This window comes from Lepus europaeus, chromosome 5, assembly GCF_033115175.1.
Source record: "Lepus europaeus isolate LE1 chromosome 5, mLepTim1.pri, whole genome shotgun sequence".
Classification (NCBI taxonomy): Eukaryota; Metazoa; Chordata; class Mammalia; order Lagomorpha; family Leporidae; genus Lepus; species Lepus europaeus.
The window spans coordinates 46274902-46296897 of NC_084831.1; the positions used below are offsets into that span (position 1 = coordinate 46274902).

General features: G+C 46.4%; 1 protein-coding gene across 1 annotated transcript in view; it reads right to left on the minus strand.

Annotated features, from left to right (window-relative positions):
- USP24 (ubiquitin specific peptidase 24) overlaps positions 1–21996 on the minus strand; it is a 156435-nt gene that overhangs the window by 10710 nt on the left and 123729 nt on the right. The window contains exons 45-62 of the mRNA XM_062191402.1: positions 20890–20988; positions 20042–20124; positions 19589–19730; positions 19270–19389; positions 18672–18892; positions 17898–18022; positions 15884–16025; positions 15322–15472; positions 13711–13806; positions 12957–13060; positions 11354–11467; positions 9867–9963; positions 7790–7906; positions 7270–7362; positions 6020–6122; positions 4148–4269; positions 2376–2489; positions 1521–1586 (exon numbers count right to left, since the gene is read on the minus strand). Of these exons, the coding sequence (XP_062047386.1) occupies positions 1521–1586; positions 2376–2489; positions 4148–4269; positions 6020–6122; positions 7270–7362; positions 7790–7906; positions 9867–9963; positions 11354–11467; positions 12957–13060; positions 13711–13806; positions 15322–15472; positions 15884–16025; positions 17898–18022; positions 18672–18892; positions 19270–19389; positions 19589–19730; positions 20042–20124; positions 20890–20988 (2109 nt within the window). The remainder of the gene's footprint in view (positions 1–1520; positions 1587–2375; positions 2490–4147; positions 4270–6019; positions 6123–7269; positions 7363–7789; positions 7907–9866; positions 9964–11353; positions 11468–12956; positions 13061–13710; positions 13807–15321; positions 15473–15883; positions 16026–17897; positions 18023–18671; positions 18893–19269; positions 19390–19588; positions 19731–20041; positions 20125–20889; positions 20989–21996) is intronic.

The window sequence follows — 21996 nt, forward strand, 5'->3', positions numbered from 1 at the left end:
TCTCTCTCATTGGCTTATAACCAGTCACCAAATTCTATTGATGCTCTAAACTCTTCTTAATCTGCCCTTGTCCCTACCACCCTCTGCCTCTTCCCTGTTGGAAGCCTTGTTGTTTCACACTCAGATTATTGATAGTCTCCTATATATGGTCTTCCAATTCCCAACTGTGCTTCTTCCTTGTTTATTTATTTATTTGAAGGGCAGAGTTAGACACACACACACACACAGATTGAGAAAGAGAAAGAGAGACACACACACACACACAGAGATATCTTCCATCTGCTGGTTCACTCCCCAAATGGCCATAAAAGCCAGGGCTGAGACAGGCCAAAGCCAGGAGTCCAAGTACTTGGGCCATCTTCTGCTGCTTTTCCAGGTGCATTAGCAGGGAGCTGGATCAGAAGTGGAGCAGTCAGGATTTGAACTGGCGCTCATGTGGGAAGCTGGCATTGCAGGCAGTGGTTTAACCTGCTGCAGCACAGGGCTGGCCCTTTGCTTTCTCCTTTAGTCCATTTGCCAAAACAACTCTTTCAGAGACCTAGTTGGATCATGCCACTCTCCTGCTTTGAACCCTTCTATTAAGTCCCAGAACTGACAACGGTGGTTGTAGACTTCATGCCTACAGAGCCTGGGAAGATGACCAAAATGAGCCAAGTGGGTTAAATCTCAGACAAAAAGGAAACTGGAGAGCACAGGCCTCATCCACGGGCCATGCGGTTGCTATTCTAGGCGACCGCTGTGTGAGGGAATGAGATCACCCATTTTGCAAGATAGGATAGAATCCGAAATGTAAAAAAAATACAATTTGGGTCAAACAAACAAAATCACACAAATAAAGAAGCATACAGGAGGAACTTGGGCCCCAGCCCTAGTGTGCAACTCTGGCCGAAGGAAAAGTCCATGTGCTTAGCACTGGTACCCGAAGCCTTTTGCGATTTGGCCTGGGTTTCCTGTAAGCTCTACTTGGTTCCTACTCCCACATCTCAATCTCACTTCCCCCATAATACTGTTATCTTACTGATCATAACTTATCTTTCTTCTGCTTTTCACATTTCTGAAACTGGAAAGCATCCTGCAACCAATTCTATTTCAGTTTCATGGCTCTTAAAAACAGAGCACATGTAAGTCAAGTACACGGCTAAGATCCGAGGAGCTCCAAGGCCAGCAGTTTATCCATGGAGTCTGTCACAAGGTTTGAACAAGCTCACCCTGGTGCTCAGCCCGGTGCTGTATCTAGCGTAAGGCCTCAGCAGGGGTGAGCCAGCACCCAGTACTCCTTTGTGCTCACACGCTAACTGCTGTTACACTTATTTGGCTGCTTCTCCAAACTTTGAGCTCTTGGGAGGTGAGTTTTATGACTGCTCATCTCTAAATCAATAATGCACAAAGTATATCACTGATGTGAAGAGAACTCAATAAATGCAGATAAAGTGCACAGAAAAATAATACAGGAAATCTAACTTTTTATTTATAAATACATGCTAACCAATAAATCCAAGTGCATCAGATTTATGACTTACCAGTATCTCATGAAGTAGCTGGAACATATTCTTTAGCTCGTGGGGTGGAGCTGTTTCTAGCTGATTCTGAAATATTTTTAAAAAGCATTAACATTCCAGTAACTTTTTACTGGAAACACAGGGGGGAGAAAGTCAACAACACCGGATCCAAGCTCCAGTTCCACCACCATCTGGCTGACCTTGGGTGAGCACCTCTCCTCCCTGGGCCTCAGTCTCCCTAAATGCCAGCTCTGAGGACGGAAATAAACAACCTCTAAGGTACTTTCAGCTCCTACACTCCATGATACTTTACCATGAAATTACGAAGAAGGAGAGCGGAATAAAGCAAAGGGAAGAATTTAAGTCACTAAAGAGACCCACATTTTCATAGGTAGGTATTGTACTGGGCTTTCCAGAATATGCTGGTGTAGCTAAGAAATGCAAATGAGAATGCCCTGGGGTACATGCTTTGAGTGACATATACAAAAAATTACCTATGAAATAGAAAAATGTGCTAAGATGCACTACATGAAGAAAACAAAGTTCATAAAACAAACACTCTGGCTACTTTGAAAATATACCTAGCGATTACCTTAATGATATGAGAAGATATTTATGATGTCAAATGGAAGCAAAGACAAAATCATAGACAATGAAATCCCCATTATGTTAAAATACATGCATAGAAAATAAAAGGAAATAACGGGTTAAATAAAGGATACAGCAAGAGAATGTTCACAGTGATTAGCACTGAATAGGGGGCTCTGAGTTCTGTTTCAGTTAAAAATGAGCCTGCACTGTTTTCCTCAGACCGCCGCCCGGGAGCACGGGAGCACGGGAGCACGGGGCCTCTGCGCAGCGTGCGCGTGCGCCCACCTTGATGAAGTGCAGCACGGTGAAGGAGAAGCGCTCGTTGCAGAAGCAGCAGTACACCACCATCTCGATGAGCGCCAGCAGCGAGCCCGGCAGCTCTCGCAGGGCGAACATGACCTGGGGGAGACACAGGAGGAAGACGCGGCACTCCACTCACACACACGGTCAGCAACACTACCTCAAAGCAGGCTTGCTCTGTCTTGTCTTTTTTTAAAAGGGATGACATCCATTCCTTTTTCCAAAGGTTACAGTAAAACCAGGGGGAAGAGAATGGTTTTAGTAATTAGGAAAAAAAGAGTATGACTCTGGGGTTATTCACAATGGGAGAAAATGTCAACAAGAAGTTGTTTCACATTACAGACCTTCCCTAACCACGAAGCCCAGTATTGGCTTACCAAGTTAAAAAAATAAAGACACAGCTGGTTCACAGCTGCAGGTTTGAACTTGAGGAAGACATTTATAAAAACCCAGATGGGGCCATGTCCTCCCAGCTCAGGTGCCAGTAGGCCCAGGAAAGAGACGGGACCGCTCAGGGTTTGGAGTTTAAGCACTGACTTATGGTTCAGGGATTTGGGGAGTAGGGCAGACAAAACCCATTTGGAAAAGGACTGAGGGGGAAAACCAGCAACTGGTTTCCTTCTGCAGTGGAGGGGTGGCGGTGGGGCTCGAAGAAGGGGGCAGGGCCAGGAGCATTTCACATCAGTGACCTGACATGGGAAACTGTAAGGGGCCCTCGTCAACTGGCCTTAAGAGGAGGACCAGATGGCTGATGGGAGACTCCACAGGAGGGAGAGGAAGGGAGGTCACTGGGTAGGAGGGGATGATAACCCCTCTTTTCTGGACACAGGAAGGCAGCCAGGGCTCAGGGTCCAGGCAGTAACCTCCTGTTTTTTGCAGCTTAAGAGATCACCCAGCTGCTCCCTCTGCGTGGCACAGGCTGGTGCAGGCTCCTCTGCAGGCTGAGGGAGTGGGCGCTCTGCTGCCAGGGCCCTGAGGCAGGCTGTCTTCACCACTGGAGTCTACGGGTCAGCCTTCAAGATGCTATGCCTGTCTGAAACGTCACACAATTTCATGCAAATGTGCATTTTTGGGGATAGCATTACTTTCATCAGGTTTTCAGAGGCAAATGCCTCCTCAGTGATCAAAACAATCACTGATACGTCTAAAAAATAGCGCTAAGCTTAAGGGAAAAAAAGACACGTAGCAGAGCTTGCTGATGTAATTAAAAATACAAACCCAGCATGACACGCTGTTCATAGATTCAGGTATATGCAGATCAGGTTATGGGAGAGAGAACAGAAAATTAGCTCCATGAAGTGCAGCTCTGGGAGGAAGTGGCGGCTCCAACTAAGGAAGGGCCACTCAGCGTGTGCCACGACCACGGGCGGCGGGCTCTCACACTCCGGGGCCCGAAGAACCTGTGTAGTCAGAGCTGCGGCATTCCAGGACGGGGGACAGCCCGGTGCTGGGAACAAACCCCTAACAGATAATGAGCTGAGCAGTGTGACCGAGAAGTGTTATGCTGCCTCCTGCTGGGGCCAGGCGGGCCTGCAGGCCCAGCTCCTCATCAAACAGAGGACTGATACGCTCTGCTATGAGTGACTTCTTTTTGACACACACAGGAAGAAAAATTAATCTGGAAAAAGCAGTTCTTCATTTACCAATAACCTCTTCAGCAGAGTAACCTGCAAAATGTAACTAGTAACAAAAGGCATTTTTTTCTCAAATAGGAGAAACTAACTATAGCAGACAATGGCTTTAGAACAAGTACTTACCTCTAACAGGTAAGGTTTCCCTTCAGACAGGAACAACAAGGCTTCTACCTCCTCGTGGAGGGGCAGCAGAGGGCTTGAGGGAGCAATGCTAATTGGAGGCCGCTGTTTAAATACGCCAGGAGCTTTAGGAGAGACCCAGGAACAAAAGCTGTGTCACTTGGTGCTACTCCCCGCCACAGACAGCCATGAGGTGGGTGACTCTACAATTCACACATGCAACCAATCCCTTGGTCTGAGGCAAGGCCAGACACGAGGAAACCTGGCCCTGTTCGCTTTGACGTATGCCTAGGCTGGAGCTGTGGGCTCCTAGTGACTCCCGCTCAAGACAAGATGAAAACACGCCCGCAGCTGTGGCTGACAAGACACTTGGTCCTCAAACAACCGTCCTCAAATAATGGCCATGCTCAGCAGAATTTAACCGCCAGGAAGGGCTGCCTCATCTTCCAGGAAAATGAGGCTGCATAACGGAAGGCTGTTTTCACAGAACTGTACGAATTTACGACTTAGACCAATGAGTGGGGCTGAGGAAGCTGGGGGTGGGGGACCAGGGAGGCATTTGGCACAGTGGTTAGGGCACCAGTCTGTGCACATCTCATCTGGGAGGACCTGGCTTTGAGTCCCAGCTCTGCTCCCGATTTATGTACTTTAATGTGCACCCTGGGAGGCAGCAGGTAACGGCTCAAGTAGTTGGGTCCCTGTTGCCCATGTGGGAGACCTGGATTGAATTCCTGGCTCCTGGCTTCACCTGGCCCAGCCCCGGCTGTTGAAGGCATTTGGGGAGTGAACCAGTAGATCAGGATCTCAGTCTCTCTCTTTCAAACAAAGAAATAACTAAAAATTGAGGGGAGGGGAAAAAGGAGAACTGAGAGTAGGCGGGGACTTTACGTCCTAGTCAGCCCCGAGTCCCCCTTGAGTGTCTCTTTAGAGGGTCCACAAGCAGCTCTCCCGTTAGAATGCACTCTGGGTGTTTATCTGGTTCCCTGCCTCGGGGGCCAGTGGCTTGCTTTCTCACCCTGGCTGCTGTGCCGCTTACTAGCTGTGGGCCCTGAGCAGTCACCAAGGCCGGCTCCATCCTGGTTCCCCACCTACAGTAGGGGCTACTACACTGATTTGCTGTGTAAATTCAACACAGCACGGAGGCACAGAGAGAGCACTGAGCCCTCTCCAGGGGCTGCGCTTCATCATGGTTATTCCTGCTGCTGTTTCGGTCATGCTGGGCCCAGGAGTGGCGTGAACACACAATACACACGTGGGTGAGGACACTGGCGCGCCACCTAGGACATCCCAGTGTTTGCTGTGTCAATGCCAACTGTACTGTTGGTTCTCAGTGACAAAATGAGGAATGCTACCAACTCCCACCAGCTCTGCCTGATACCCAAACACGCTGCAATGACACACGTTACATACAGAGCCCCTCTGCACAGAGCACTTACACATCATCTCACTGATTCTTGTGACCCCCGGGGAAATATGGTCTTTAACATTTCCATCTCGTACTCAGGATCAGCAAGGTGAGGTGGCGCAGTCAAGTTCACACAGTGAGACTCCACCTCACACCCGGCTATTGCTCCTGCTCTCTCAGTTACTCAAATCATGCTATGAATGAACTCTGAATCAGCTGTTAATCCTACAGCGGCTCCTAAAAATATTCAGGTATCTTCCCGCTTCCCAGGTAAGTGACTGACTCACTTTCTCCATGACAAACTGGTAAAACTAAGGTGAAGTTCAACACGAGTTAAAACACACATTTTCAGTGTTCCTCAAATATCAAAGAGCCAAATGAGAAACAAGCAATATCCATCCAGCTGCCAACCGGAGCCAGACAAGTGCACGCCCCTGCCCCTCGGATGCGTCGCAGACAGGAGAGCTCACCAACGTTCCTTTGGGAAGAGACATCCGAATGCAAAACAAGTAGTGCCACTGTGTTGTGAAGATTCCCGAATTCTCGGGCCTGTGCTGAACTCCACCGACGGATCTGTCACCAGGGGAGAGGAAGCAGACGTTCGTGTTTTAGGTGAAAAAACATGAAAAAGAAGTGAGGATCTGCTGGCTCATGACATTTTGGGCCACAGATGCTTTTCAGTGCTGACAGCAGGAAAGGTCAAAGTGCAAAACAGTCCCAGGTTTTAAGTTAGCTACAGGGGACTCCCCCATACATATCAGCTCACATTCTAAAACCAATCCATTCCAGGATTCGGTTCAGGTCCTCGAGTGCTTAGGAACCTCAGTACAATGGGCAAAGCCCTTGAGGGTGGCGAGCAGGGGACCTGGCTCTGCCTTTGCCATTCACTGTGTTGTGTGCACTGCTAAGTTCTTTATCATAATAGCATCTGACCTCTTTGTGTCATGGCAGACATAATGTTACCTGTTCTGCCTACTTTGTGGTTGAGGATCAAATGAAATATTAAAAGTGAAAATGTTTTCCAAAGTGAAACTGCTTCATAAATGCCAAGTATAATTTCTACACGCAGGTGAATTATGGTGAATTTAACCAATTACCAGTGTCAGCAGTGCCCTTGCTATGAAAGATCTTTCACGGAAAAAGGGCCAGCATAAAATCTCCACACACTATCAATACCCAGAGCCTACGATGGCATCAGTACTTGAGGAAGAGCAGCAGGGAGACATGGCCGGGTGCTGAGTGAGGCCCAAGCAGCAAGTCTGTCTCCCTTACCCGAGAAAGGACCACTCCGCCTGCACAATTAGACACAGGGGAAAGGCTCTGGCTTTGAAATCGCTGTTTTACCCATGCCTTCCTTATTTTGTGACTTGGAACAAGTTACTTAGCATCTCTGGGCTTTAATTTCTTGCCTGAGAATGGAAGTAAAACTACTTGAAAGGCAGAGTGACAGAGAGAGAAAGAGAGAGATCTTCCATCTGCTGGTCCACTACTCCCCTCTGGCCATGTGGTTAGCATGTGACTTGACATGCCAGCTGCCAACCAAACAGCCTTGCTTGCAGCCCCAGAAAGGAGGGAAAGGATCCCAACAGCACGTGCCTTGCAGGCTTTCGGAGCCCCCGAGGCGGAGCCCGTCTGCCCTACCCTGGCACTCACACGGGGACTGGCGCTGCAGGCAGTAGGCTCTACAAACCGGCTGCCGGGAAGCAGCCTTGGTCATTACCTGGTTGTTCTGCCGGCTGGCCCCGAGGAGGAAGCTGATCATGTGTCGCAGAGCTGAGTGCCTCAGGAGGAGATCTCCCGCCCGAATACCTTGCTGTCACAAGAGATGGAGAATGAGAATTACACTCCCGTCCAGAGAAAAACGTGTTTTAAAAGAGCTAAATGACATAAATGTGACTGAAGGAGTCAATACATTTTAAAATGCTGTAACTTCCATACAGAAAGTACTGTAACTAAAATCTCATTGAGAAAATTCTCAGGCTTCATTGAGCTTTGCAATGGCTACTAAATACACAGGAGTCTAATGCAGATTCTACGATCAATGGGTAACTGAACCTATGTCTTATCCGAGCTTTTACAAGTAGCAGTTGTACAATCCACAAATATGACTTTTAAGAACATTCATAAAATCACATAAATCACAGAATTCACATGAATTTGTCTAAAATTTTTCTGTGGATAAAATTTTTTTTATAAAACTGCTGTTGTCAGGAAAAGATACCAGAAACATGGTAATTTACCTTTTGTACAAAACTGTTGAAAAGGAAAAAGTACTGAGCACAGTTTTTACAGTTTTCCGGGACATCTTTATCCAACAGAGCGAGTAGTACCTCCAGCAGCTGATGAAGGCTTTTCAACTGGTTCAGGGAGAGATGAAAATTACATACAGAAAAACAACGTAAGACAGACACTGCTACAGTATTAATCTGAAGTAAACCACCATAAGAACAAAAAAAGTCCGATACAATTCAGTCTCGGATTCAGATGGATTACTTATGCTTTGGGGAGCAAAAACAGAGTTATCAGTTTTGCCTTCAGGGAAAGATTGGTATTGAAGCAATAACTGAAAGGAAAGTCTGGTTTCTTTTCCTGCTCGTCAGAGTCCAGGACATGGGCCTAATGTCTACTGGTCACATTTCCTCCAGACCCAGATTCTCTCTGTTTCTTAAAATAGGCCAGGTGTTCAGGGGAGCCACACTCCTGAATCCCCCTCCACTATGCTACCTCTTCACATAATCACAGATGCAAAGAATAAAAACACAGACACAGGCGTAGGGGCTGGAAACCAAGCCGAGGGAGCGGTGCAGAGCGACAGCCTGACAGATGACAACGGTGATACCGTGATACCGACTTGACTGGCAACTTACTTGGAAGCCCGCTGACGCCTCATGGAAAGCTTTGAAAAACATTTTATTTGTTTAGAAACCATCTGGGTTAGGACATTGCTTCTTCTTTCCCTCCCACCCCAGCTGTTTTTGGACAAGTCCCCAGAAATCCATCTGCGATGTGAGAATGAAGATCAGGCCCCCCAGTCTTAGTGGCCTGCAGTGGGCGGGTGCGGCAGGGATGACCTGCTGTGGCCCAGGGATTCTGCCTTTATCTATGTTCAGTTTGGGGCGGGAAGGAAGGAGGAGAGGGAGATGCTTCTTAGAAAACTTGCACAGGGCTATCTTGGAGTGATGACATTCAAACTGGCCTAAGCAGCTTGCAATCACCTATTTTAGGTGTGCTGCCTTCAGGTCTGAAAATGACCTTAACTTAAGCTGATCAAAAACCACTCCCTAATTCCTGGAATTCAGAGACAGTCCTCTTCCAGGATCTTCCTAAAGGGCGTATTTGACCTCTTTGTTCATCCTGGATTGAGCAATGCTCCTGGCCTTGTCTGGCCTAATAGCGCACCCTGGGTCAGGCTGGGTCAGGCAGCTGATGAGCGAACTGTTTGGAGACCAGGCACAGTTTCTGGATCGACACCTTCTTTAAAGGACTCACTCAAGGTTGCACACCAAAGCCAACAACTGAATGTGACAGCAATTCCTAGAACTTGGATTTGGTTTGGCCTCTTGACAATGTTTCTAAGGAACCAATTTGTTCTAAAAACATTTTTCAAAGTTTTCCATGTAGTGTCAGCTGTTTGAAACAGCAAACTTGGGAGGTAACTGCTATATTTACTCGGACTTAACAACAGATTGATCAATCAGATTTGCAATGACTTATTGTAAATCTTAGGGGACTGAGGATATAATAAACACCATCGTCTGTTTTTAGCACATGTATATGTGGAATTGTGAGCCAGGAAACAGGGTTAGGAAGAAGAGATTCAGAAGAACAAGACACAGATTAGGGAATAATGGAGACATAGGAAGAAACTCTGTTGTTCCATGCCCCTGGATAAAGAGCCCCTGGTTGCCAACTACAGGTTTAGATCAGGACAATAGCTTATGAGTAAAGAGACAAAAAGCCAGATGTGACTCAAAATGCTTTTGTTTTAGATTAGGGTTTTGAGACTCAGGCTAGTCTCGGTTCAGAGATAGCTAATATAATTTCTTGAGAGAGGATTCTACAAGGGGTGTGTTCTAGTGAGAAAATCGTGAAGTGGGCCAAAGCAGACCTAGATTCCAGCCTACCCTGACTTCCGGAATATGGGGAGAAAGGGACAGAACGCTTTCTATCCTGGCACGTATTAGAAAGTCAGTTCACAGAAGGTGAGATGTGGCAAAACTTCCAGACTCCAATCCTAGGTATTCTGATTATGTAGAATTCAAAACATTTGGTGAAATCTGAATGCATTATTAATAACATTTTAAAAACGAGACCAACCTTATCCTGATAAAACAAGGCACTGTCTAGGGTTTTTTCCAGAATTGTGGCCACAGCAACTCGTACTTCTCTCACACTGCACTCCAACAAGAAAATTCTAAAACAGAAACATTATATAAAAAAAGGGATTGATTTCTGTAATCTCAACCTTCCCAATACAGGTTCCTCGAGAAATATAATTACTCAAAGATGTCAGCTCAAGTATCCCGGGCCAGTGGAGCTTTCTGAGGTCTCCAGGCCTGCTCATTCCATGTAGCTGCAAACGCAATCGGACGGGCAAGACTCTCCTGAAAATCCACTAAGGTTCTAAGTGGTAACTACGAAGAAGTTTAGAAGATCGCAAGTGTTCCTGTAATGCTCCATTCTGGAGGTCTGACTCAGGCCTGGCTCTTCTGGAAAGAGTGCCCCCAAGGGAGTGCTGTGCATTTCCCATCGCGTCCCATGGGAAGGCACCAAGAGAAAGCACACAGAACCAGAATATGGGTATGTTACATAGGGAAATAGCCTGTCAGCTCCCCAAATCAACAGCATATGGAAAAGGGGGTGGCTGGGCAAAGGAACCTCCGAAGGTTTCAAGCTGCAGACACACACAGGACGGGTCGCTCCTGAAAGATGATTGGGGCCAACGCATTTCTGATTTCAGGCACCTGCACAGACTTTACCAGCTGAGCAGCCCTCATCTGAAAACCTGAAATCAGAAACACTCCAAAATGTGAAGCTCTCGGAGTGTCAGGTGGGTGGCCAAAAAATGTTAGGTTTTGGAGAATTTAAAAAAAATTTTTTTTTCGACAGGCAGAGTGGATAGTGAGAGAGAGAGACAGAGAGAAAGGTCTTCCTTTTGCCGTTGGTTCACCCTCCAATGGCCGCTGCGGCCGGTGCATCATGCTGATCCAAAGCCAGGAGCCAGGTGCTTCTCCTGGTCTCCCATGCGGGTGCAGGGCCCAAGCACTTGGGCCATCCTCCACTGCCTTCCCGGGCCATAGCAGAGAGCTGGCCTGGAAGAGGGGCAACCGGGATAGAATCCGGCGCCCTGACTGGGACTAGAACCCAGTGTGCCGGTGCCGCAAGGTGGAGGATTAGCCTGTTGAGCCACGGCGCCGGCCAATTTTTTTTTTTTTTTTTAAAGATTTACTTATTTATTTGAAAGGCAGAGTTACACAGAGAGAGGAAGAGAGGTCTTTCATCTAATGGTTCACTCCTTAAATGACTGCAACAGGCTAGACCTAGGTCAGACTGAAGTGGAGAGCCTCTTCCGGGTCTCCTGTATGGGTGGCAGGGGCCCATGCACTTGGGCCACTCTCTGCTACTTTCCCTGGTGCGAAGTAGGGAGCTGGACTGACAGTGGAGCAGCCGGAGCTGCAAGCCAGCACTCGTCTGGGACTCCAATCAGAAAAACAATTTCAAGCTGAAATAAAAATGGTTATGAGAAACTTCAGCTCTGAGTGACAGTCATGAACTTCTTTTAATTAAAAGATTGTAAAACTTACTTTATCAATTCACGCCCTTCAGAACTAATAAAATATTCAACTAGCCACTGACAAGCATCAAAACTTTTTGAAAGCAATGCTTCAATAGTAGCAATCCATTCTTCAGTGTCAGCCCTTAAGAAAAAGCAAAGACAGAAATGTTAGGCCCCAACAAATAACCCTATAGAGTTACTCTGATCTCCGTAGTTCTGTGTGTGTGTGTCTGCAGTGGGTGGGGTAGAGAGATAGAGCAGATACTGAAGGAGCTACTAACACAGCTTGATATACCCCCAGAAGCAAGGCTTTGCATTCTTTGGTTACCCATGGTGCAACTCTTCCTCCCCTGTTCTGACAAAAACCTGTGAAGAAGCTTAAGTCAGACTTTATTTGTATCTTCTGCATCTTATCAAACAATTCCAACTGGAAAAAAGATCTGACCCATAGCATTTTGTTTTGCTCAATTAATTTACATTTACAAAATGCCTACTTTCATAACAGCTAACATCAGGATTTTTATACTTGATTGCTACAACCATTAACATCCTTACTTCATGGTAGAAAAATATTTGTACAGGATAAAGGTTATCTTGACTGCACCACCCATTACCTCGCACCAATACTTTGTCTTCCTATGCCTACAATGGAAACAGCACAAGGAAATTTCACAGTAAAAGTAACCAACTAAATTTCTTAAGTTAATCCTATGCCATGCGTTAAAAGAAAGGAATGTATTATTTCTTCATTTTCCATTAAGTAATAAATAGTGAAATCACTTAGTATAGCCATGATTATCACACATAAAAATGAATTTGTCAATATATTTGTTTTCTTAACAGTGTGAATACAAAAATCTGTCCAAAAACCTCTCTATACTTGGAAACAGACTCACTAATGTCAGTGAGAAAGACAAAAACCAAGCACTTCATTGCCTTACTAACAGGTCTCCCTGCCCCAGTGACCCGCCTTACTCTAGGTACACTCCACACACCACTGCTCAGCTCTCTTCATCCTCCCATTCAGTCACGGAACTTCTGCGCAGAACCTGTCATGTGCCAGGCACTTACCAGTTGCTGAAGATAAAAACAGTGCCCAGTGCATCACTGTGAATGCATTTCCCTCTTCAAACCTTCTATGATGTCCCACTAACAAAGCCCAGTCTGTGTGGCACTCAGGGTGCTACTCTATGAGTTCCAAACTCAACCGTTCTGCCTCGGCTCCTATGAGTGCTTTCCAGGAATGAACACGACACAGCTGGGCATTCACAGTTCCTTAGGCAACTCTTGGCTCTCACTCAGGCTCTTCCCATCTGCCTACAACAATCTGTGTCCCCCTATTTTTGCCTTTTAAGATCCTGAAAACATCAATGCTTTAGAGCCTATCTAGTCTCTGTATCTGGTTTTTCCCAGTTCTGGAAGAGGTACAGAGTTTGTGCCTTGCACCACCATTACTTCTGTTTCATCTATCCTTCCCATTGGACTAGAAATTCCTTAAAGCTAGAGAACACAGCCTAGCATCTATTAGGTAGTTACCTCCATAATATTTGAAAGGTTGAATATACAAATTCAGCTTCAAGAGAACCGCCCAGTGCTTTCTGTCAACAGAGCATCAAAGTACCACTTCTTACCTGAGTTTTTTCTTTGTCCGTAGGTAAGTTTGAAAAAGGAACTGAATGGCAAGTTGTAAGCTCACCTTTGCCATCCAAGGATAATATGGATGCTTTAATTTAGTCTAAGACAGAAGGAGAAAAAAGAGGATATTTTTCACAGAAATTTTATAGATCACTGTACAGTGTCACAAAATGAAAAGCAATATGCAGGAAAAAAAGTTAAACATTTATACGAAAAATCCATCCAGTTCATTAGAGAAAATGTCCCATTTAAACTTATAAAAAGACTAAGACATCCACTTCACCTCTTTCATGAAGTTCTCTCAAAATAGGTCACGGACACGACAGGACATTAAATAAGCAAGAGACTGACAACATTTTATTCCCTGTGGGCCAAGTGTGATTACGGAACTTGAGGAAGAGAAGTACTTCAGGTACATCTCAAGTCTGGCACCATCTGATTACAAACGAGGACACGCTCATCTCCAGGGAGCCCAGCAGCCACTGACGGGAACTCACAGCCACTCAGCCTCTCGTGCACTCCGAAAAGCCGGGAAGCGGGAGCCCTCACACACTCCGGGTGACCGTGCGACAAGCTGAACACTGCCCGCACCTCGGAATCACCCAGTGAGTAACACGTTTATGGGATTTTAAACAATGTAACCTGCATATTAACAATTAAGAATGAGGAGAGTCACCCAAGACTTCAGCTCAAAGACATTGAACTATAATTGCTTCTTATTTCTTTACTACAATCCAACCAGCTACTTACAGCATTCAATGAAGCTAGAGACAAGACAAAGCTGAAATAATCACTACTGTACACATCCCTGTTCTTCATAAACTTGAGGTTTTCATCTCGTACCATCTACAAAAGAAAATCAGTGATTTTTTTTTTTTTGACAGGCAGAGTTAGTGAGAGAGAGAGAGAGAAAGGTCTTCCTTGCATTGGTTCACCCCCTAAATGGCTGCTACGGGCGGCACACTGCATGGATCCGAAGCCAGGAGCCAGGTGCTTCCTCCTGGTCTCCCATGCAGGTGCAGGGCCCAAGCACTTGGGCCATCCTCCACTGCCTTCCCGGGCCACAGCAGAGAGCTGGCCTGGAAGAGGGGCAACCGGGACAGAGTGCAGCACCCCAACTGGGACTAGAACCCGGGGTGCCGGCGCCACAGGTGGAGGATTAGCTTAGTGAGCCACGGTGCCGGCCTCAGTGATTATTTCTAAGAAACAGAGTAAAATATCCAATACAGAAAGGATTCTTCTAGAAGTAAATAGTGAACTGTCATTTATAATTCCCTTCTCTTAAGATCTGAAGTTTTAAAAAAGGAGTTAGAAAAAAAAAAATCTCCTTTCCAATGTAAGACACTGTAAAAAGGTGAAGAACATTCACCATATGAAGGGCAGGTGAATTCTAGGCTGATATTCTGGGAAGGAAAGAACAAATAGAGCATGCTTCCCTGGCTGCCTCCTTCACTCTGGTTTACTTAGTATTTAAAATCTAGACTGGGTAGTCAGGCAGCTCTGAATTTAAATCCTATCTCTGTGACACTGGTAGGTCATTGTTCTTTTTCTGGGACTCAGTTTCTCTATCTGAAAAATGGGAATAAAACCTGATATTTAAGAATTAGACTCTTAAGAATTAGAGATTTGCTGGGGCCAGCACTGCATCATAGCAGGGTAAAGCCCTGGCCTGCAGTGCTGCCAGGCCATATGGCATGGTTGGGGCCTTGGCTGCCCCACTTCCAATGCAGCTCTCTGCTAATGTGCCTTACAAAGCAGTGGAAAATGGCCCAAATCCTTGGGCTCCGGCATCCACGTGGGAGACCCAGAAGCAGCTCCTGGATCCTGGCTTTGGATTGGGTTCAGCTCCAGCCATTGCAGCCATTTGAGGAGTGAACCAATGAATGGAAGACCTTTGTCTCTGTCTCTACCTCTCTCTTTCAAATAAACCTTAAAAAATAAATAAATAAAGAGTTTGAGATTTGTTGAAAGCACGCAGTACACTGTACAGTCAATAAATAACAGTCACCACTGTCGTATGAGGCTTACCCACATTATGAGCCTTCTTGTTTTTCCTTCTGGATAATTCTAGTACGGGTCACTCTACTGTGCACTGCTCCCCTCGGTGACATCCCACTATCTCACAGTAGCACTGACAGTGCTGGCCCATCCTGAGGGTGGTTTCTCATTTTGGTTCTTACTACTCTGTAGCACCAGCCCACAGCCACCTCCATCACCTGGTGTACACGATTCATGGGACAAGACTGGGAATGTGAACTGGGAGCGACAGAGCAAGGAGCGCACAAGCAGGCCGGCAGCGGCGCTCCTGGGCCTGGGAGATGAATTTTGATATCTGTCCAGCTGTTCTCCCATGTTTCTTACCTGGTATATTCGAACAGGCATTTTCTCCACAAACAGTCCTTTCTTCTCGCCTTTTTTAACCAGCTTGGTTAAAATAGACAGCCGGTCATTGTTAGGTCGATGGGGCCGAGGAGACGACTGAGGTGAGATTTCTGGGGAGGACGGGGCTGACCTGAGACACAATCAGAAAGTTATCCGGCAGAAGTGGCTATTTAAGCTTGCCACACTCACACTGGGTACTGCGTTCTCTCCTGACCGCACGGATGACAGGGCTGGCACCGTGCTGCACTGTGGACACAAAGTGTATCTGAGAAGTGCTACTGACACGCAAACCATCCCTCCGTGTTGGACGGCAAGGACTACTTCATGACTGCTTCTAAACGCCACAGAGCTTCTTGCTGGGGAAACAGCAACCAGGGAGCCCCAGTGACCATCTGCTAATTTCCTTCTTTCTCTCTAGAATTCATTTTAGAATTGCACTCTAGCTTAGCTGCTTAACTTGAAATCCCTAACAGTGTATTTTCAAAGGTCACCACATCTTGTATCGAAATCACACAGTAAATGAAACAGAAGAGGAACTTACAGAGAGAGATCCTCAGCTTCCTGCCGTACAACGCTGACTCGACTTTTCTTTGGCAACACCGGGGAGTTCTGATCAGATACCCTTTGGTAGAAGAGCATATAGGCATTCCAGTATCTTCGACGGACATCAGTATAGGGATTTGCTTTATAATGAGACAGTAAGAAAATTCTTATGAATAAAAGGTCTTGTCTTGTCTTGACAATCTAAAACAAAGGCCCATCCATGCAGCGAGTTAGTACTGACTACATTCCCTACACGCAGAGTATACGCAGTATTTGAGAACTGCTTAGAAAAGCAGCAGGACACTTCCGTTCCTAAGACCGAAGCAGGGGAGGCAGGGAGTAGAGGGAGGTGTATGGTAATGAAGTAAGGAAAGAACATGCACTTTAGTAAAAAGCGAGTAACATTTAAAAACGTGTTCTGTGGGTCGGCGCCGTAGCTTAACAGGCTAATCCTCCGCCTGCAGCGCCGGTACACCGGGTTCTAGTCCCGGTTGGGGCGCTGGATTCTATCCCGGTTGCCCCTCTTCCAGGCCAGCTCTCTACTATGGCCTGGGAAGGCAGTGGAGGATGGCCCAAGTCCTTGGGCCCTGCACCCGCATGGGAGACCAGGAGAAGCACCTGGCTCCTGGCTTCGGATCAGCGAGATGCGCCGGCCGCAGCGGCCATTGGAGGGAGAACCAACGGCAAAAGGAAGACCTTTCTCTGTCTCTCTCTCTCACTATCCACTCTGCCTGTCAAAAACAAAACAAAACAAAACAAAAAAAACGTGTTCTGTGGCACAGGTTGGGCTTGTTAAATTTCTGCAAAGATGGCCAAATACAGGTCAGCTCTGGCAATGACACCCCACTCACCCCTTAAAGGTTACCACCACTAGATACATGACCACAACAGCATAGTGTAAAAGTCGAATACAGTGAACCTGCCACAGCTACACACTTAGAAATGCCCCCAGACTGTTTCAAAGGTGGCCATCAGCAATGGCTAAGGTCTCTGCAGATTTTTTTTCTTTTTTGAAACAGCCAACGCTAATTAGGTTTTGTGACAGACTTTTCCTTGTACTTTTTTTTCTAAAGGTGTGGGTTGTACAGGGAAAGACTGCTTTGTCATACTGCGTAATAATTTTTTTAAAGATTCTATTTATTTAAGAGGTAGAGTTACAGAGAGAGGGAGATACAGAGAGAAAGGTCTTCCATCCATTGGTTCACTCCCCAAATGGCTGCAGCGGCAGGAGCTGTGCTGATCTGAAGCCAGGAGCCGGGAGCTTCTTCTGGGTCTCCCATGTGGGTGCAGGGGCCCAAGGACTTGAGCCATCTTCTACTGCTCTCCCAGGCCACAGCAGAGGGCTGGATCAGAAGAGGAGCAGCTGGGACTAGAACCGGCACCCATATGGGAGGCCAGCACTGCAGGCGGAGGATTAACCCACTGTGCCACAGCGCCAGCCCCATAAATATGGTTTTAAAAGTACAGGTGAGAGGTCAGGCACTGGCCTGCAGATGTGCAGTCTCATACTGCGGTGCCTGGGTAGGATGCCTGACTCCAGCTTCCTGCTTATGTAGAGCTGGAGAGGCACTGGTTGACAGCTCAAATAATTGGGTCCTGCCGGTGTTGAGTTCCCAGCTCCAGCCCAGCCCCCATAATGGGCATTACAGGCCTCTGGGGAGCAAAACAGGTGATGATTCACTCCTCAAACGCCCACAACACCATGGGCTGGGGCAGGCAGAAGCCAAGAGCCAGGATCTTCATCCAGGACTTCCAGGTGGGTGGCAGGAACTCAACCACTTGGGCCATCAGGCGCATCAGCAGGAAGCTAGATGGGAAGAGGGGAGTATCTGGGATTTGAGCCAGGCACTGTGATATGGGATGGAGGTAGCTTATCTCACTGGGCCACAACGCCTGCCCTGAAATCTGCTGTACTTTAGTAAAAACAATAGTACTTCTAATATGAGCAAAAACTACACATTAAAACATTTTAAAAATTAGAATAATGAAAAGCCTACATTATAAATACTTACTTTGATCATAAACTTTTGGTCTATATTCTCCTCCAAAGCATTCATACTCCAGGGTCTCATCATTTAGGTCAAATTCTTCAATCACCGTGTCATTAAATTTATACCACTTTCCTTTTCCACACCCCCTAGAGCCCAGAGATCAGACACAATAAGGTTAAAACAAACATCCTCTGCAGGTCTCCCTGCATGCTGTCTACAGATAAAGCAGGCAACTAGCATCTGAAAAGACCCAAGACAAATGCAGCAAGTTATTTCAATTTCTTTTCTTTTTTTGACAGGCAGAGTTAGAGAGAGAGACAGAGAGAGGGAGGGAGGGAGGGAGGGAGGAAGGGAGGGAGGGAAAGGTCTTCCTTTCCATTGGTTCACCTCCCCCAATGGCTGCTACGGCTGGTGGGCTGCGCCGATCTGAAGCCAGGAGCCAGGTGCTGGGCCATCCTGCACTGCCTTCCCGGGCCACAGCAGAGAGCTGGACTGGAAGAGGGGCAACCGGGAAAGAATCTGGTGCTCCAACTGGGACTAGAACCAGGTGTGCTGGTGCCGCAGGCGGAAGATTAGCCAAGTGAGCTGCGGCGCCGGCCAAGTTATTTCAATTTCTTTTTTTTTTTTTTAAGTTATTTCAATTTCTAAAACAACTTTTCAAATTGAAGGGGTAAGACTAGTTAAAGGGGCCTTATCTAAACGACACAGAGCACCTGCTTTTTTGCACTGCAGTTAAGCACAGGTGATAGAGCAGGGTAGGGGTGACACATGTTGATCAAGGGATTGGGCACTTACCGCCTGTCTTTAATGAAGGAATAGTAGTGGCCTGCATGTGCCTGCCCACTGTGTACGATGACACCCACCAGCTCGTAGTTTTCTGTAAGGGCAACTTTTTTTCTTGGGGATCCTCCCCCTCCTTGATCCATACTTCGCCCATTTTCACCAACTTCAGCAGACGAATCCAGGCGAGCCATTCCCGAAACTGTGTAAGGCTCCATGTTTAGCATCCAGGGAAACTACGTAAAGACAGAAGACCACACTGACGTTGATCAGCAGTCCACAGCTCAGTCCGTTACAGGAAAGAGGATGTGGTTTCCTAATTTAAGTTAGCACTACCCAGCTCTCTGATTCAGGCCCAAGACCTCAGAAAGGCTGGGCCTGGGCTGAGTCTCAGGGATGCCATCTAGAAACCAGGGTTCCTGTTCACAGATCTGCCCGTCTCGCTGGAGCAGAACGTAAGACCAGGAGCTGGAGGCTTCTCCTAATACTGAGCCCACCTCTCACATGGAAGATGAAATGTGAAAACAGAAGGAAGAAAAAGTGAAGAAGGGAGTGAGGTATTACTGGTTAGACAGAAATTTCAGAAAAATAAAACTTAAAAAAATCCAGTTACCCTTATTTGTTCATCATATTTAATGGAGCGTCCACTCTCCCAGTCAAATCCAAATCTCATTAAGTGAATCACCAAGACACTAGGTAAAGACTTAATGCAGGTCCTTTTCACTGTTATTCTCTAAAGAAAAGTAAAAACCAATTATCTCCAGGGAGAGAAGAAAATAGGCATGTAATCAACACTAAGGTCGTTCCCACCCATGTGAAAACGAGCAGGGACATAATCCCGTGGAAGTTACCACAGGAGCGAATGCTAACTTTGTGTACAACAGACGGCTCGTGAACAAGGTACCCTTGCTTTACTAGGGCAGACACGGCACCTTCTCCTTGCACTTCTCGCAGTAGTAGGCGTTGCTGCCTTCCAGGACTTCTCCTCTGACGAACTGGTCCAGGGAAATCTCCAGGCTCTGACAGGAAGTCACCCCGAGATTGAGAGCCATGAACGCCTCCTCACGCTCGTATCTGGGGAGGAGACAGCAGGAAGCCGTCAGCAAAGGAACCTGAAACTCTTCACACGACCTCCCTCAGTCTTTCAGAAAACACACACAAGAACCCCAAATTGCTGACAGTTTAGAACTGCTTCAACTTACAGATTTCAACAAGTACGTTAAGGCCACACACACAAAATTTTGAAATGGGAACCAAAGAAACTTAATAAATTAGACATTTATAGATGAGAGAGGTATCTGTAAGTCATTTCACAGATTCACAGCATATGAGAAAGATCATTTAAAAACGATGACCACTGATATGTCAGCGATATCATCACTAACCTGTGAGGACAGTCTTTACAAATCTTCTGATCAGAATAGATGCCCTGAAAAGTATTCTTAAAAATTTGGTCTCTCCCCATTTTCTGTTGGAATAAAAAGTTAAAGTTCTAAGTGATGTCCCTAAAACTTCGGTTATAACAGAGATTTCAATTTCATCACCAAAATGAAAAGAAGTGACGCTGGAACCAATGGAAGCTAATTGACATCCCATTATGAGACCACTGTCACAGAAATGCACACAGGCAGAGGCGCTGACACAAGGACACTGTTCTCCTGCTCCCTGTGCCACAGCTGCCCAGTGAGCAGCAACTCCCTACAATCTCTTCTTTCTTCTTAGGATAAATGCTACAAACTTACAAGTTATGGCAAAAAAGGAAATAAGCAAATTGTGTCTATTGCCGAAAGGCCACTTGCGCTGTCCGGAAGTCAACACCATTCAGGAGGTCTGTCTGGGTGCAGGGAGAAAGCTCCGTTTAAACGTCCCTGAAATCACGTTCTCATCCTGTCCCTTTGTCCTCTCTGCCAGGGAACTGAGTTGCTGGGGCCGTCGGCTGACTGGGGAGTACAGCGAGGCATGGCAGGAACATGCAAGCACAACTGGCTATTATTTTGTGGGATGGATTAAAAATTACACACCTCATCGTGTTAGATGAATTAAGAAGAATTATGTGATTCTAGGAATCTGTGCATGTTCTGATGTTTAAACCCAGAAGAAATAATTATCATAGTGATGTTAAAGATGATCAATTTCTGTGTGGTTAGTTTCATAGTGATCCTAAATCCTGAGAGACTGTTCTCATACTGTAATTAGAGTCCGAGGGAGTCAGAAGGAAAGTAATTTTCTTTACCTTCAGATACTCGTCCATCTGATCGATGAGACTAGTAAAGAATTCATATGCATCCTGCTGTTCTCTCACATAAAGTTCTTTGTTCCACATCTTGAAAATCTGTGTAACAAGAATTAAGTAGATTTTAAAGGAAAAGTAGAAATTTCTGAATATAGTAGAAAAATATAAAAGAGATGAAAGAGCCCTGAAATACTTCTAAACCAAGTTCGTTAACAGGATGTGGATGCTTTCACCGAAGCAGGACGAGACCATTTAGCCACCAAGGCATCCTCCCCAGCCCTTGTAATCACAGCCAGTCTCTGAACCCAGAGGTGGGTATGTGGTGAGATCTAAGACCGTGCAACAGCTTCGCTCATTGACACTAATCAACCAATAGGGGAAAACGCCAGGGAATCTTCCATTTTGTGAAACACAGTCATAAAATGACTGGCACAGGTTCAGAGCAATTATTTATTGGCTTTTAAAAATGTTTATTTATTTTAATCTACTCAAAAGGTATAGACACACACATAGGGAGAGAAGGAGGGAGGGGAAGGGGACAGGATAGGGTGGGAGGAGAGAAAACAGTAACCAAGGCTGCACCAGGCCAAAGTCTGGAGCCTGGAACTCTATGCAGGTTTCCTATGTGGGTGGCAGGAGCCCAAGCACTTGAGTCATCATCCACTGTCTCCTAGGATGCACTAGCAGGAAGCGGGGTCAGAACCAGAGCAGCCAGGACTCAATCCAGGCACTCCAATAAAGGATGTGGGCATCCCAAGCAATGGCTTAACCTGCTGTGCCACAACATCACCCCTCAAGAAATTATTTAAACAAATATTTCTTTAAAAAAAAAAAGATTTTTATTTATTTGAGAGATAGAGTTACAGACAGTGAGAGGGAGAGACAGAGAGAAAGGTCTTCCTTCTGTTGGTTCACTCCCCTATGTCTGCAACGGCCGGAGCTATGCCAATCTGAAGCCAGGATCCAGGAGATTCCTCCTGGTCTCCCATGGGGACAGGGCCCAAGCACTTGGGCCATCCTCTACTGCACTCCCGGGCCACAGCAGAGAGCTGGATCGGAAGAAAGGCAGCGGGACTAGAACCAGCACCCATATGGGATCCCAGCGCC